The sequence below is a fragment of the Leptonychotes weddellii genome, chromosome 12, assembly GCF_054177405.1.
Source record: "Leptonychotes weddellii isolate Sample4059 chromosome 12, ASM5417740v2, whole genome shotgun sequence".
Taxonomy (NCBI): Eukaryota; Metazoa; Chordata; class Mammalia; order Carnivora; family Phocidae; genus Leptonychotes; species Leptonychotes weddellii.
Genome location: NC_138380.1, coordinates 74,465,105 through 74,482,477, shown reverse-complemented (window position 1 = coordinate 74,482,477; position 17,373 = coordinate 74,465,105). Strand labels below are relative to the sequence as shown.

General features: G+C 36.7%; 1 protein-coding gene across 2 annotated transcripts in view; it reads left to right on the top strand.

Annotated features, from left to right (window-relative positions):
- The window catches only part of GNAI1 (G protein subunit alpha i1), an 84,360-nt gene extending 67,998 nt beyond the window's left edge, over nucleotides 1-16,362 (top strand). For both annotated transcript variants that reach the window (XM_006732952.3, XM_081800641.1), the window contains 4 exons: nucleotides 1,300-1,428; nucleotides 7,628-7,757; nucleotides 9,057-9,210; nucleotides 14,274-16,362. In XM_006732952.3, coding sequence (XP_006733015.1) covers nucleotides 1,300-1,428; nucleotides 7,628-7,757; nucleotides 9,057-9,210; nucleotides 14,274-14,464 — 604 coding nt within the window. In that variant the 3' untranslated portion in view covers nucleotides 14,465-16,362. The remainder of the gene's footprint in view (nucleotides 1-1,299; nucleotides 1,429-7,627; nucleotides 7,758-9,056; nucleotides 9,211-14,273) is intronic.
- The last annotated feature ends 1,011 nt before the right edge of the window (nucleotides 16,363-17,373 follow it).

The following is a 17,373-nucleotide window of genomic DNA, read 5'->3' as shown; positions in this document are numbered from 1 at the left end:
GGGGGATTATCACCAGTGCAATAATAAGATAATATTTTTAAGTTCAATAAATACAATACGGATAACTCAAGCTATCCTCTATGTATTCTAGTATCAGTATCACATACATATACTTAACTATCTAAAAACACTTTTGATTCCTAATTCAGTGTTTGGATAGCTTTCAGCTCCATCTCCACAAATCAAATATTTATTGAGCTCCTTTTGTTTGCAAGACCTGTTCTAAACGGCTAAGGAAGAGTTTCAGAGGATAATACCAAAGTTGTAGTAGTTGGTGCCTGTCTGTAATAAACATAGATGTATATCTTCTAAATTATCTTTGACCACTCCCCTCTAGTATCAGAAAACACCATAGGGATGCTCCCTACGCTCAGCTGACCTTAGGATCAATTCCAGACTGCTCACTTGAATGTATGCACCACCTCCTGGGGGCCTTGCTTTCTGAGAAACAAGGTGTGACTCTTCCTGCCTCCATACTATTTGACTACTTCCCCTGATGTGGAGGGCACTGTTTTTTCTGTCCCATCGTTCAGGTTTCTATTTATACTCCTCACCATCCATGAATGCTTCTTTAACCACTCAAGTTCACATTCATCTCTCCATACCTGGACTTTCTGTAACATCATTTACTATATAAAATGACACCACTACATTTTAATAGCACAGCGTATTTGGCATCATTGGCAGGGAGTATTGAATGGGTGGGTAACTAAAATCAGTGAGAAGTAAAACGTGAATATTGATTTAGGGAGCTAGGAAGAGGCCGTAAAAGAGCATGTGTAGTGTTTCCCTGTGTGTGACTTAAATCTGATTAAAAAGGAACAGCATTGAATTCGGCCTTTGGCTAGAGGTTTACTCATTGCTTTCTCAAAAACTTAAGACTTTCTAAATCCTCAGCAAGAGTAATGTCTGGAAAATAAACACAGTGCTACCTTAAAAAAGTATGATAAAGAATTTCAAGAAACAAACTCCTAGTGTACAGTTGCTTGTGTGTGGTTTTTAAGAAGTTATTCTGTTTCCAACAAGGGGAATTACTAATTTGTGTCCTGAGGAAGCAAAGTACACAATGCCTAGAAAATGTTAAAAGAGCTTTGTGGCTGGAGAAGTATAAACATTTTCATTTCAGTGGAAATTGTATAACATACAAACTTAAATTGGTTGTATTATTACATCATTACAGAGAAATGTAAAAATTTCCAATAATTTGGAATATTGCATGCATCAGAATGTTTTAATCCTTGATGTAGATGATCGTTAATGGCTATATTAACTATTAGCATATTTTGTTTATTTCCTCAGCTATTTGAATGACTTGGACAGAATAGCACAACCAAATTATATCCCAACTCAACAGGATGTTCTCAGAACCAGAGTGAAAACGACAGGAATTGTTGAAACCCATTTTACTTTCAAAGATCTTCATTTTAAGTGAGTAGCTTCAAAGCATATCACTTAACAAATTTAGGTATAAAACACCTTATTTAGTAAAGAAAGGTAGAATTAATAAAAGTTTTTAAAAACTGAGCTAGAAATTACAAAACACTTTTCTTAGGTGATTGGACAAAGAATATTTTGAAAGAGGACAAGAAACATTCTTAGGAATATTTATATATTTATTAAGAAAAAATGGCCATGCAAATCTCTTGTCTATATTTTTTAAAGTGCTTTAAATAAAAATAGTTTTTGGCTTTTATTTCTAAATGGAAAATATTGCTCTGATATTGTATATTTGGAGAAAGTGTTGCTATATATTTTTAGGTAAAAAGAATTTTACTGATTATGCTTATTTTATGGAAATATTAAAAATGAAGGGTACCTTTTTAAAAATTTTCCTGAAAATTTTTATTCATGCAAACATGTTTGCACTTTTTCATGATGAAAAATGTCATTTAATTTAGAGTGTGTACTAAATATTAAATTACTGAGGTTTGAGCAGAGAAGCACTGAATTGTATATAGGCTTTAGAAATGCAAGGGATCTTGGAGCTCGTTTTGTCCAATACACTCATTTCGTAATGCACTGGACTCAGGGAAGTTCAGTGAAACATTAATTTACAGACCTATGTTCCTCTTTTTTTTTTTTAAAGTATGAGAAAAACTTTTGGACTTTGCTTCAATTTAATGCTCTGAAACAGTAATAATAAAGCAGAATTTCTGAAAGCATCTAAAGATTCCTAGTCAAAGATTAAAAATATTCATAAAGAAGCTAACTGTTATAAGTTGTGGGAAGTACAGTTACATACATGCAACTGTACTTATGATTCCTTCCATAAGTATTTTATTTTTTTAGAGAGAGCACACGCAAGTGAGCATGGGTGCATGTGACGGGGTGGGAGAGGGAGTGAGAAAATCGTTATAGGGCTTGATCTCACGACCCTGAAATCATAACCTGAGCTGAAATCAAGAGTCGGAAGCTTAACTGACTGAGCTACCCAGGCGCCCCCCTTCCATAAGTATTTTAAATACATTTGTTACTATCATTTTGTCCCACATTCAGTGGTTCATGTAATTGAATCTTCCAGAAAACTGCAATTGAATTTTAATTTTCCATGGCAGCTTCCCTCCAAAAATGCCCCTAAACATGGCCCTGCTTTTTTAAAACAGAATTATAGATCATAATTACTTTATCTGACCATGTAACTTTGTACTTTAATACATGGTCGTGTTTTTCATCTGCTTTTAATTCTTTTCTGTTTTCACCAGTTTTTAATCTGTCAGTGGACGTTTTTGGCTTCTGGCAATAGCTCTTAACCAAAATCATTTACTTTCTTTTAATCTGTTTATTATTTTTAGGGTATTAAATGACCAAAGTCGGGAATAGTAAAACATTAATATTTAAATAGTCTGGTATGTCTGATCTGGGAACTATTGTCCTGTTTATCTAAGGAAACTCACTCTCAAAATGAGGGTTCCAAGTTTTTTTTTTTAACTTAGATTCTGATTTTTTTTTTGTTTAGCTTTTTTACTGTTTTAAATGCCTTATTTTTAAAAAGCAAACTTAAATTGTTCAAATAATGGCTTTGTTCTAACAAATGTAGTCTGAGGAGAAAATGCATGGAGTTGAGGGTTAACAAGTGCAAATTCTTGAGTTAGGTTACCCTAGTAGGTAAAGGGGCCATTTGGTTAAAGTTCTTAGCAGAGAGCACTACAATCTTGCCCATTGTCAGAAGTGTACACATAAATGAGGTTATTGCCTCTAAGGGAAATGAAGAGGGCAGAGCTCTGTCGGCGGGGGGGAGTGTACGTTCAGTCATTCGGCACTTTAAGCAATCTGTACAAAATTCACTTTCAGTCTTGGTTAGATTCACCTTAAACATTCACTTTCCAGAGCATACTCTTCACTTCTAGCCTCGGTTTCTCAGAATGGTCATTTCATCATCACACAAGTGCTGGGATTCAGTAAAGCTGGCTCTCAGCATGATGTTCCCAGGAAGTCCATTTATCTTTAGTCTCCTTGGGTGAGGTAGAATTTCACAGGATGTGTTTAGTTACTGTTTTCACTTGCTGCCTTAAACATAGGTTTGTAAGGAACTTGAGATAAACTTTATCTTATTTTGGATTTGAGTTCTGTTAAATTACTATCATTGCTAGCATATGGTTCTGACTTTGCTTTTTATATGTTAAATGAGCCTCAGAAGAATGAGGGCAGAAATATACTTAGAATAATTCTACTGGGAACTCTTGAGTGTGTTTATCATTTTGCGTGTTTTGTATTGTAATTCATTGTTTCATTTTAACAGCTGATGTAAAATTTCAGTTTCGCTTAGTTTTGGTATAATTGGAATTAAATTCGAAATGAGGCAATAAAGCATTATAATTTAAGAATGTATATTATCACTTCTGTGACTAGGCATTTGTGGAAAGTGTCTACGTGGATTATTTTGCTTTAAGGAATCAACAATTTTACTCTAATATTTTTGCCAAATATAGAATTAAAGCATCCCTTCTATTATAAATTATAAGACAAATGTGTCTTCCTTTTCTATAGTACTATAAATATGAAATGGGTTTTGGAGTATATTTATAAGGTTGATAGGCCTATATGGTCAGCTAGCTTTGTACCAGTCTTGGTCCCGGAAGTGTTAGATGACAGCCTGAGAATGTCAGAACATCTCAGAATCTTCAGTACTTTCCCCTCTCCCCCTAAAAAAAGAAATCTAAGAAAACTCAAATTCATTCCCCTATTTGATGCTAGAAGAAAGTCTCATCTGTTCGTATGAAAGAGAACGTATTATAATTTTGTTCTTTTTGGTTAATTTAAAAAAAAATAGTTCAGGATTTGAAGATAATTCTAATGTATGTGTGAAAAAGGAATAATGCCTTATTCACAGTCATTTGTAACATCAGATTTTAGTCATTTTTCTCCTTGGCTAATGAATTAGACCAGTGATGCTAAAGTATGGTCCCCAGATCAGCCGCATCACCTTTATCCACCTGGTGATTCTGATTTATACTAACATTTGAGAAGTACTGGTTTAGATGAAAGGTTCTTTGCTTATGACAAATATATGAATGACCTTCATTCATTTCTAAATTAGAGATTTCTTCTGTAAATTACTTGATTATCAAGTTAAAGCTCTCTTATATGCAACATTCCTACAGCATAACTAGAAGACCTAGATCTTGAACTTAGGAAAGCTCGTCTATTATTCCTTGAAGGTGTTTTAAAATACTCCGTAGACATAGGGCGCCTGGGTGGCTCAGTTGGTTAAGCGACTGCCTTTGGCTCAGGTCATGATCCTGGAGTCCCGGGATTGAGTCCCACATCGGGCTCCCTGCTCGGCAGGGAGTCTGCTTCTCCCTCTGACCCTCCTCCCTCTCCTGCTCTCTGTCTCATTCTCTCTCTCTCAAATAAATAAAATCTTTAAAAAAAAAAAAATTAAAAAAAAAATACTCTGTAGACATAGTTCATTCATTCAACGAATATTTATGAAGTACGACAAAGTCTTTGTCTCTACATTGTTGGGAAGGAGGGAGGAGTGATGAAATAACTATAATTATGAGGAGGTAATAATCACTATAGTGAAAAATAAAGCAAGGTAGGGGGGATATATTCATTTCCTAGGGCTGCTATAACAAATTTCCACAAGCTAGGTGACATAAAACAACAGAAATTTGGAGACTAGAAATTTGAAATCAACATGTCAGCAAGACTGTGCTCCTTCTGAAGGCTCTAGGGAAGAATCCTCTCTTGCTTCTTTCTGCTTCCGGTAGTGGTTGGAAATCCTCGGTGTTCCTTGGCCTTTGTCACTTGGCCTTCTTCCCTGATTCCTCTGGGCCTAATGGCTCCTTCCTCAGTTTCTCCTTCCTTCCTCTTCTATTTTACTATAGCAACAAGGAGAAACAAAACCATACCCTGCACACTTTGCTTGGAAATTTCAACTAATATTCAAGTTCATCTCTTAACACCCAGTCTTAGAGCATAGTCTAGCAAAGATTTTGTGACTTTACAACAGGACTTGCCTTTTCTCCAGTGTCCAGGAACATGTTTTCTCAATTCCTTCTGAGAACTCATCAAAAACATCTTTAACATTCATGTATCTCCCAACATCGTGTTCATGATGATACATATATCCTCTAAGATAGGAGAGGATCCCACCATCCTTTTCACTCCTAAGTATCTCCAAAATTATTACCTTCTATATCTGTATTTCTTTAAAAAAAATTTTTTTTGAAGATTTTATTTATTTGACAGAGATGGAACACAAGCAGGGGGAGTGGGAGAGGGAGAAGGAGGCTTCCTGCTGAGCAGGGAGCCCGACACGGGGCTCGATCCCAGGAGCCCGAGATTATGACCCGAGCCAAAGGCAGACGCTCAACACCTGAGCCACCCAGGCGCCCCTATGTCTGTATTTCTAATCAACCATCTTTTCAAAGCAATCTGGGCTATTTCTGTTGAGTAACTCAAGATTCTTCCAGCCTCCACCTCTTACCCAATTCTACAGCTGCTTCACCTTTTTAGGTATTTGTGGCAGTAGCACCCCACTGGGGGTGCTAAAATTTCTATCAGTCACGCTTATCCGTTCCAAGGTCTTGACTTCTATGACCATGGGGGCTGGTGAGTGCAGGCTTGTAGGGCAGGACAGCAGGCTCGGACAGGAACTGATGCTGGATTCTTGAGGTAGAATTCTTTTCCTTCTGGGAGACCTTTTCTGTTCTTAAGGCCTTCCAACTGATTGGATGGGTGAAGTCTGCCCACATCAGGGATAAGCTTCTTCACTGAAAGACGACTGATGAGAGATGCTAACTACAGCAGTAAAATACCTTCACAGCAGCACCTGCGTTAGTGTTTGACTAAATAACTGCTTAGCCAAATTGGCACATAAAACTCACCATCACAGAAGGAAATTGTGGGTTGGAATGGGTTTGGTTGTTACTTTATATTGAGTGGTTGGGATATATATGCCATTTGATCAGAGAAGTTATCTAAAGTAAAGTCTTTTTGGTAAGCTTATTTTCCAGTTGTGTTCCTTGGCAGTTTAACAGATCAGTAATCATTTTAAGTTTTTATTTTGTTCTTATTTGATCTTTATCACAAGCTCCCTTTTTTGTGTCCTACCCGTTTTAATTTATTGTGTGGTAGAATCCTTTTGTGATATAGCATACTTAACAATTCATTAACCCAATGGAATGAAGGGCACTTAAATGATGATAAAAGTAACAATATTAGTTGATGAACTCAGATTTGTTTTATAGGCCAGTACTACTCTGCAGGGAAATTCTTTTTGCCTGAGAATTAAATAGGGACTATTTTAATTAGTGTGCCATCGAGATAAATGGAGCCTTTTAGATTGTACCAGTTTGCATCGTGTTTCCATTATATAAGTGGTTATTTCTAGGTTGCATAACAATCTATGTGGATTTCAACTTTTGCTTAATAAACTCTTATAAGGAAAAGATGAAAAGGTCATTGTCTTTATACTGTTTGTGTTACTACCCTGCACTAAGCTACAATGGTCTACTATGGTATATGGTAGAACGGTTTTTTTTTTCCCACTCTAAATTTTAAGACTATTCAGTAGTCTTAACCCTTTGATCTCCTATTTCATCTCTTTCTTTTGTTTCGATACCGTGGTTTTACTTTTTAATTTACACAACCTGTGTTCCCCATGTAAATACCACTTCTTGCTCAGCTTTTTCTTACCTGGAATAAGGTTTCTTCTCTATGTCAGAGTCCTACTTGTTGCCTCTGAGGGACAGGAAACATTTTGTAGTGGGAAGAGGGGACCATGTCCTGTGGCTCTAATGTTCTGTGATTTTGGCAAATTGAATATACTCTGTTATCTCCGCATTGCCTGGCTGCTTCCTGTGACTTCTCAGTGTTTACTCAGAGTGCAGTCCATTCATTTATATCTGCTTTAATGTTCTGATCTAACTGTTCTCATATGTTAATGAATGTGTTGTTTTTTTGAGGGTATTTTGGGCTTTGTTTTCAATCAAAAATTTTTAAAAACCAAACTTGTTTCCCCTTTGCGAAAACCAATTTGTGACATCATTTTCCTCCTATAATGTTCTCCTTTCTTCCCATCCCACATCCCCCTGCAATTTGGAGCTTTTTTGATGATAGTATAGAACCCCTCAGAGCTTTTGAACATTTAATGTGATGTCAAACACTCTTTCTCTTACAGAATGTTTGATGTGGGAGGACAGAGATCTGAGCGGAAGAAATGGATTCATTGCTTCGAAGGAGTGACTGCCATCATCTTCTGTGTGGCGCTGAGTGACTATGACCTGGTTCTAGCTGAAGATGAAGAGATGGCAAGTAGAACCACTGTTGAAAATTATGCGTGAAATATGAAGGGCTGGAGATGTTGCCAAGAATTTTTAATTCTTGAGTAATTCTTGCTAATGCGTGAATTATTTAAAAGTTCAGGCTCTTTCTTTTTCTCTAGCTCTTCTGTTTATATAATAAAAGGGAAGTTACGCTCACTCAAGAAGCAGGGATGGACCCCCAAAATAAGAAAAGACTGAGAGTTAATCTCACTTCAACCCTATATGCTTAACTATGCATTTCCGGTATCTGGTTATCTACATAGTGACTGAAAGTAAAGTTAGTTCCCATAATAGTCTAATGCTTATTTTTCTTAAATGTTACTTCTGTCAGCTCTGTAATCTTTGATCCAGGTTATATTTTGCTATTGACATGTAATTTTCAGATGTGTTCCAGTGTACCATTAATCTAGAGGAAATATTTTTAAATAGAAATCTAAAATTCTGTCATTTTAAATTAACATTAGTACAGGTTAGGGAAAAAAAAGAGTTTAAAAAAGAAATACAGAAGTGACATTTCAAAGATTTATTTGAGAGAGAGAGAGCATGAGAGCGGGGTGAGGGGCAGAGAGAGAAGCAGGCTCCCTTCTGAGCAGGATGTCCAGTGCGGGGCTCAATCCCAGGACTCAAGGACCATGACCCGAACCAAAGGCAGACAGACACCCAACCGACTGAACCACCCCGGCGCCCCAAAATGGCACTTCTGTATTTTTAAAATCAGGCACATACAATTACAGTGCAGTAGGTACACTATACCATCACACATCCATTTTTGTCATTTTGGCGCTATAAAATGTATCCATGTCCTCTTAGAAACCACAGACACTAGAAGGGCAGGAAGCAGGATTGGAGCTTTCCTTCCCTAATTCACCATTATCTTTATAGAGTGTTGAGCTAATTGTGTTTCAGCTTGTTCAGTTTAATTTATTAATCTTTAAAAACCTCTCCTTGTCTTTTAATGGAAACTTCGATTCCCTGTATAACAGTGAGGTCTCCAGATGTTTGCACTTGGCATCTCTAGATTGCAGGGTCCTGCAAGCAGGGTGTCCCCAGGCAGAGTGACACATAGTGGACACTCTGAGCACTGGTTGAATGCAAAAAGTGATGAGTGGTGTATACATTCATCTCACCTGTAATCAAGCATACTTGTCCCTGAATGGCAGAAATGTGTTTTTGTGGTATGCTGGTTTTTAGCTGACTAAGCTCTATTTTATTATGTTTTTAAAAGTAATGCTTCTCAAAATCCTTGCCCTTGTGACAAATTGATTGTATTCTTTTCTGTTACAGAATCGAATGCATGAAAGCATGAAGTTGTTCGACAGCATATGTAACAACAAATGGTTTACAGATACATCTATTATACTTTTTCTAAACAAGAAGGATCTCTTCGAAGAAAAAATCAAAAAGAGCCCTCTCACTATATGCTATCCAGAATATGCAGGTATTCTGCTCTCTGGATAACTTATCAAGTCATGTATTTCTAGGGAAAGTCACCCTAATGCAAAAATTTCAATTATAGATTTGAATCTTTGCCTTAATAATTCTTACCTTTAAGGGAAATTATTAAACTGCATTCAAGGACAAGTAGTTCCTTGAGGTGTAGCTAAGATGATTGAAAATAACTAGTCATATGGGAAAGCTGTTAGACAATTTTCTATGTTGACTCATTTAAAATACTGATTTGTTCGTCCATTGACCAGATCTCGTGACAGGTATGTGTGATGCACGGTAAGATAGGTGTGTGCACACAGTCTAACCTCAAAGACAGATGTACTCATAAAAAAAGCAGTGCAACATGTTACTACAAAGGAACACGAACGGTAATTGTAGGGGATAAATGAAGAAGGAATCCGTGAGTTAACTTTTTGGGGGAGTCAGGCAAAGGTTCACAAGAAATCCCAGCCCTGGTAATGAGACTGTTAATGGTCCTGTAATCTCCCTGCTGCGGGAGATGGTTCGCACTTTGAAAAGGAGAACCTGAGGTACAGCCGTGGTCTTTCCGTTAATTTACCTGGGTCTCAGTACCCCATTCGTGAAATCAGAAGTTGAGTTAAAACTTGGTTTTCGTTGAGTTCACTGCAATCTCCTGGGCTGCTGTTGAAAAGTGGGTGCCAGGAACGGAGACGCTTCTCTCTGCCGCCCAGACACGCACACAACATCTCTCTTATTAAAGCAGAGGGACTTCGTTTTCAGTCTGGTTTACATATTGAGTTTCTGAATAAGAAACTATTCCCCCTCTTCTACTTAAATATCCATGTGTTGGCATTTCACCACATTCCATCTGCAACCTGTGATCTTTCAGTGCACTCTCCTTTCATAGTCTTGTTTATTCTCAACATTTAAATTCCATGGTCGATTCTCATTTCTCTCTAGAGCCTCAAGCTTACGTTTCCAGCTGCTGTACATGTACGTGTTTTTTAGCACCTGAAACTCAAACTGAACCCATGTGTTTTGTTTTCTCAAATCGCCTCGATCTCCCTTTCAATTCTATTACCACCCCCCTCGCAGGTCTCCATTTGTAAACCAGGTTATATCACCTGTACCTGCCTTTATACATGATGGTTCTAGCGCGTGAAGAAAAGATAGCACCCTCCCACCACATCCTTGCCAATCTTAATTAAAATCAGATTGAGAAATGTGCTCATGAGTTTATTCATGTATCTTGTAGTTAGACTGCTAAGTGCCAAGAGCTAACTACCCATAATATATACAGCAAGTTGAGCTATGCACTCAGTGCAAGCTGTTTTCCCAAAACATATTTTTAATTGATAGGTTGCATTAACTTCTTTCATTAAGACACAGTTTATTGCTTTAGGATTTCAGAATACCAACTTTATTGTGATTTGATAAACTAAATTTTGATTTGTAAAGCATATGGTGGTCTGCTAGCAACGTGAAAGAGTTAAATTAAAATGTAAACTTATTTTGACAAGCTAGAAAAAGTAGAAAAATTCCTAGAAATATACGACCTTCCAAGACTGAGTCATGAAGAAATAGAAAATCTGAACAGACCAATTACTTCGTAATCATAACCTCCCATAAGTAAGTCCATGACCAAATGGCTTTACTGATGAATCCTACCAACATTTACTGAAGAATTAATGCCAGTCCTTCTAAAACTCTTGCAAAAACAATGGAAGAGGAGGGAATACTTCCAGACTCATTTTATGAGGACAGCATTACCCTGATACCAAAACCAGACAAGGATGACATAAAAAACTTCTAGGCCAATATCCCTGATGAACTTTATAAATGCAGAAATCCTCAACAAAATATTAGTGAACAGCATTCAGCATCTATTAAAAGGATCATACACCATGAGGTAGTGGGATTTATTCCAGGGACACAAGAGTAGTTTAACATTTCAAATCAACATGATATACCCCCTTAACAAAATTAAAGATAAAAGCCTTGATTATCTCAAATGCAGAAAAACCCTTTGACAAAATTCAGCATTCATTTATGATAAAAACTCAGCAAAGTGGGTACAGAGGGAATATATGTACCTCAGCATATAAAGGCCATACATTATAAGCCCATAGTTAACATCATACTTTAACAATGAAAAATTGCAAGCATTTCCACTAAGATCAGGAACAAAACAAGGAATCCCTGTCTTGCCGCTTTTATTCAACATAGTATTAGAAGTCCTAGCCAGAGCAGTTAGACAATAAAAGAAAAGGCATCCAAAATGGAAAGGAAGAAGGAATACTGTCACTATGTGCACATGATATTTATATATATATATATATATATATAAACCTCTAAAGTCTAAAGACTCTACCAAACTATTAATGAATTCAGTCAAGTTGCAGGATACACAGTATATACAGAAACATTTTGCATTTCCATACACTAGTAATGAAGTATCAGAAAGAAATTAAGAAAACAGTACTATTTACAATTGCATTAAAAAGAAAAAAATACCTAAGAATAAATTTGAGGGGAGAAAAATCTCTACACTGAAAACCACAAGACCTTGGTGAAAAAAGCAGAAGAAGATCTAAATAAATGGAAAGATGTTCCATGTTCATGGATTGGAAAAATATTGTTAAAATGCCCATACTCCCCAGAGCAATCTGCAGATACAGTGCAATCCCTACCAAAATTCCAGTGGCATTTTTTTCCCCACAGAAATAGTATAAACCTAAAATTTGTGTGGAACCACAAAAGGACCCAAATAGCCAAAGCAGTCTTGAGAAAGAACTAGAGTCCGCATGTTCCCTGATTTTCAACTATATTATAAAGCTATAGTAATCAAAACAGTATGGCATTGGCATAAAAATAGACACATATATATGAGGAACAGAATAGAGAGCCCAAAAGAAAACCCACACATATATGATCAAAAAATTTACAGCCAAGAACATACAATGAGGAAAATTCTCTTCAATAAATTGTGCTGGGAAAACCAGAACACCGTATTATACCATACACAAAAATGAGCTTAAAATGGATCAAAAACTTAAAATGAAGACTCCAAACCATAAAACTCCTGGAAGAAAACAAGCAGTAGCTCCTTGACATTGGTCTTAGTGATGATTTTTTGGATCTGACATCAAAATTAAAGACAACAAAAGCAAAAAATACCCAAGTAGGACCACATCAAACTGTAAAGCTTTTACGCAGCAAAGGAAACCATCAACAAAATGGGAGAAGATATTTGCAAATTATGTATCTGATAAGGGATTAATATTGAAAACCTATAAAGAACTCTAACTCAATAGCAAAAAACACAATCCACTAAAAAATGGGTAGAGGATCTGAATAGACATTTTTCCAAAGAAGACCTACAGATGGCCAGCAGGTCCATGAAGAGGTGCTCACCATCACTAGTCATCAGGGAAATGCAAATCAAAAACACAGTGAGTTATCACCTCACCTGTTAGAATAGGTATTATCAAAAAGGTAACAGGTGCTGGCGAGGATGTAGAGCAAAGGGAACCCTCTTGCACTGTTGATGAGAATATAAATTGGTGCAGCCACTGTGGTATAGAGCCCCACAAAAAATAAAAATTGAAATATGATCCAGCAATTCCACTTCTGGGAATCTTTCCAAAAAGGATGAAAACACTTAAAAAGATATGCACACCCCCATATCAGTTGCAGCAGCATTTACAAAAGCCAAGATATGGAAACTGGTGAAGTCCAGTGGAGGGGAAGCATGTTCGAGTATCACAGGTGGGAGCTGGTGTACAGGGTCCGGCCTGACATGGAGTGAACCACAGCTGTGGAGGAGAGGATGTCAGAATAGCTTTACCAAGTGGGCTGGGTAGCAGGACCTTGAAAGCCAAGCAAATAATTTTGTGTTGTTACTGCAAAAGAGTTCACCTTTTTTTTCCCCAAATGGAACATCTTTGAGGTATTCTGTATGTACACATATAAAATAGATACATACATGCACACTTAGCATAAATGTGAAGCTCACTGAATTTTAAAAAGTGAAAATACAGATCTGTTCACCATTCAGATCAAGAATCTGAATATTACCAGGTTCCCAGAAACCCCATCATGCCTCTCAGTCTTAAGTGATCACAATCCTCCCCCCCACACACACACAGTGATTATGACTTCCATCTTCATTGATTAATTTTGATTGTTTTCCATTTTTTTCCAAACAAACATCAGTTGAATCGTACAGTTTTATACTCTTTTTGTGTCTGGCTTCATTTGTTCCACAGTATGGTTCTGGAAGTCATTCATGTTGTTGTGCATAGCAATAGTACTTTGATTCTCATTTCTCATTACTGTATGGCAGCTCATTGTACAGATATACAAGATTTGCCAGTCTATAATCAGTGAACTTTGGGGTTGTTTCCTAAAGTAGACATTGGTTCTGCTATGACTAGTCTTTATAGGTCTTCTGGTGAACATATGTATGTGGTTCTGTCCAGGGCACACCGAGACAATATTGCTGCATCACAGAACATGCATGTGATTGTCTTTAGATACGGACCACTTCTGGAGTGTTTGTACTCAGAAGTCTTTAACCTCATGGCCGTAAGCCACACTGGAGACCCATGTCCAGTTTTTGAATAAAGAAAAATGGGAAAAGCTGATTAATGTGTATAGAGAAAAGGGAATAAAAAGTACTGATAAGCATTCAGCCAATATTTCTTGATCAACCACTAGACTAGAAAGGAAATGGCATGCCACCATCAGGGAAGGGAGTTGGCTCGGTGTTGGGATGGAGCATATAAGGGAGAAGAAAAAAGGGAGATCTGGTATTTGAATCTGGCAGGGACAAAGACCCTGGGGAGCATGGAATACCATACTTTTTTTTTTTTCAAAAGGCTGACTGACAGTCATGAAAAGGTAATTAACATTGGGTACTTTTCATTTAGAAGAAATCATTTCTCTCATCCCAGAAGGAAAAACACAGTGACAGAATCCACATATTTTGTATGTATGAAACGGACTTCAGTATTTGCAGGTCCATTTTGCTTAGCCATGTACTCATTTTAACTTTTCGCCTTATGTTTTTCTTGCCTTTTCCCATCTCAGGCTCAAACACATATGAAGAGGCAGCTGCATACATTCAGTGTCAGTTTGAAGACCTCAATAAAAGAAAGGACACAAAGGAAATATACACCCACTTCACATGTGCCACAGATACTAAGAATGTGCAGTTTGTTTTTGATGCTGTAACAGATGTCATCATAAAAAATAATCTAAAAGATTGTGGTCTCTTCTGAGTCTTGCAGTTAATGGGAAAAAATGCATTTTCAAACCAAATGAGTGCTTATATGTGGATCTCTCTAAACTAGAGTCTTGCAGCAACACAAGAATGTAGTATATGGCAATGCATCTGGGACCTGACCAAAGTTGTTCTGTTGTGTCTTTTTTTTTAACTGAAAGGAACAGAAGGATCTTTCTTAAATGTGAGAGGTGGTCTTGCAGTGTGAAACTAAGGGCAGTGTTAACGCTCGGCTCTAGTGTATTGATGATTTCTGCGTAAGTGTAAATATGCAAATGTATGTATACATGTATTTATAACTTTAGTTTTCCACACTACTTTTAGGCTTTAAGAGTGGCAACTTAAGATTCTAGTGTGATGGCTTTGGTCATTTCAGAAATATTAAGTACTTTGTACTGAATGACAGACTATTACTGTGTTTGCCAGTTTTAAACAGCTTTATTTATGTTCATGTCCTGTAAATTTTTAAGTATAGTAATTAAAAATAGGAAACATTGCAGTCCTTATCTTGATTATATGTATACTTATAATCCTATTAAAGTTATTTGTATAAACATTGCACAGACTATTTTAATAACATGATTTGTTCTTTAAATTCAGTGTGTTTTATTGAAGTGTTCTTAAGAGGATGAATATACCTGCCTTTGGTTCAGTTATGTAAACATTGTATGCATTTTAATTTTTCTTTTAAGAGTGCATGCTGATCTGATTCTACATTGGATTTGGTTTGAAAAACTAAAATTTCAGATTTCTGAGGATATACTCTCTTAGACTTACTATAAACAATTTTTATTCAGTTGGTTTGTTTTCACTTTGAATTTTAATATTTGGATGGTATTCATGCATTTCCTTAAAGGTGATGCCAGATTAATTTTTATACATTTTAAATAACTACATTTTTATTTATAACTAAGTTTAGGTGGATTATTGAGAGCATTTTGTGGGTAAAAAATATGTCTGCATAATGAATTTTGAGACATTCATTTGTGTATTTCCTTTGGGAAATCCCTTGTACCTAGTATACATGATAGTTCCTTATTTGGAAGATAACAAGAAAGACCTTTCATTTTTCTGCTGCTGATATAATGCAAGCTTTAAGTTCATATATGTAACTAGTTTCAAATTATCACACTATATTAAAATTACTTTCTTCCTTTAGACTATTCAAATTTCCTCCACTTGCTTGAGTTAATATCTTTTTAAATTGTGCTATTATTTCTGAGAATGAAACAGGCAATTACACTTAGAAAATGAGTAGTAGTATTTATAAAGTCAGTGATTGTATGTGTCCTGAAATAAGTCTTACATGTCAGCTCGATATTGAATTTTGATAGTCTTTTCTTTTGATTCCTCACAATGTGTCTCTGTGACCTCATTTCAACAACATGAACAGCATTCCCTACCCTCCTTCTGTTTTGTTTCCTCATCTTGAAGAAGTCCTTCAGTAAGCTTCGTGGATAAGTAGTTTCTAAGTTGAGTTATGTGCTGTCATTTTGTTGAAGTGTATTTCTTGAAGTGTTTGTGTGGGGGGGGGCGGTGTGGGTAACCACAGACTACATTTTCACCTGTTCTATTTTGGGGATTTGTTTTTCTTCTTTGTAAAGAAATTCAAAATTGTCACTTTCTTAAATTTGTTAGTTTAGATTCTTTATGTGCCTTTCATGAAAGATATGTTTTCATTAATTTTACCGTTGGAAGACCTGTAACATCCATATTGTGAAGCTATGTATGAAATTCACCTATACTATGAATAAATTTGAATCATGAGAAATACTGTTTAAAAAGCCACAAAGAAGCACATCTTGGTTACCATCATTGGTGAATTCCTGAACTTTATTCTGTGTAATTGTGTTACTAATAAATCCTAATAAATTCAAATTTTTAAAATTTTACAAACCTGTTGACTAAACACACTTTGCCTGAAGATTTAAGTATCTGTCTAGAATGTCCATTTCTCCTGTATCTTTGCTATCTTTTTGCAATTTCATCTACTGCGGAAGCTTGAGTAAATTTTCCGGCCCCAAGTTTTCCTCATGAGCTATGGTGTCACATTTAGGACTGCCTGCTTGATAACCCGCTTCTGAGAAGGTGCCGCTGGCTCTGGGTCCACATGCGCCAAGCCGTATTCCTCATCATTCTACCACTAAACTAGTTCTCACCTCCTGGTGTGGCCACTCAGTACCATCATTGATTCAGCCCTTTAGTGGAGAACTTTTTAGCCACTTAGAACTTTTTAGCCCTCATCTCCATCTTGCTCACAATTCTACTTTTCCAGTGCCTCATTGGTTTTTTATTTTTCTTTCCATTCCTACGACCACCTACTGAAAGCAGGTTTTTGCTTAACTTGCACAGGAAATAGTTTATTAATTAAATTCTCCACCTCCCATTTCTCCCTTCTCTAATCCAGGCCAGTGATCCTAACAGAATTGCGGTTGTGTTACCTGTGCATTGACCTGCATTGGCTCTCACCTGTCAATAAAATCAAATTTAACTTAGCCTCCTATACACGGCTCTTCCATCATCTGAGCCCAGTTCCTTTCATTTCCACTCCTCTCCCACACTACATCTTAATAGTATGTTTGTGCATAGCCTGGGTTTTCCTTCAAGCATCTCTCTACATACTATGTGAGATATGTTTAGAACAATGTCCAGGACATGGGAAGTGTTCACTCCTATCTGCTAATGTTTTTATTTATTAGGACTTTTGTTTGTGATATCTTTTTTAGACTCAACTGGCATCTTCTTTAGTCTGCCCTCTTGAGAACCTCATGGCTCTAGGAGAGCTGCCAGTCCTAGTCCTCCCTGGCATAGACTCGAGCCTGACCAGTCCTAGTCTCCTGTCACTAGGCATGTGACCCAAAGTGAACCAGTTGTAGTCCCAGTTCTCATCCCTAAGTTTCTAAAAGC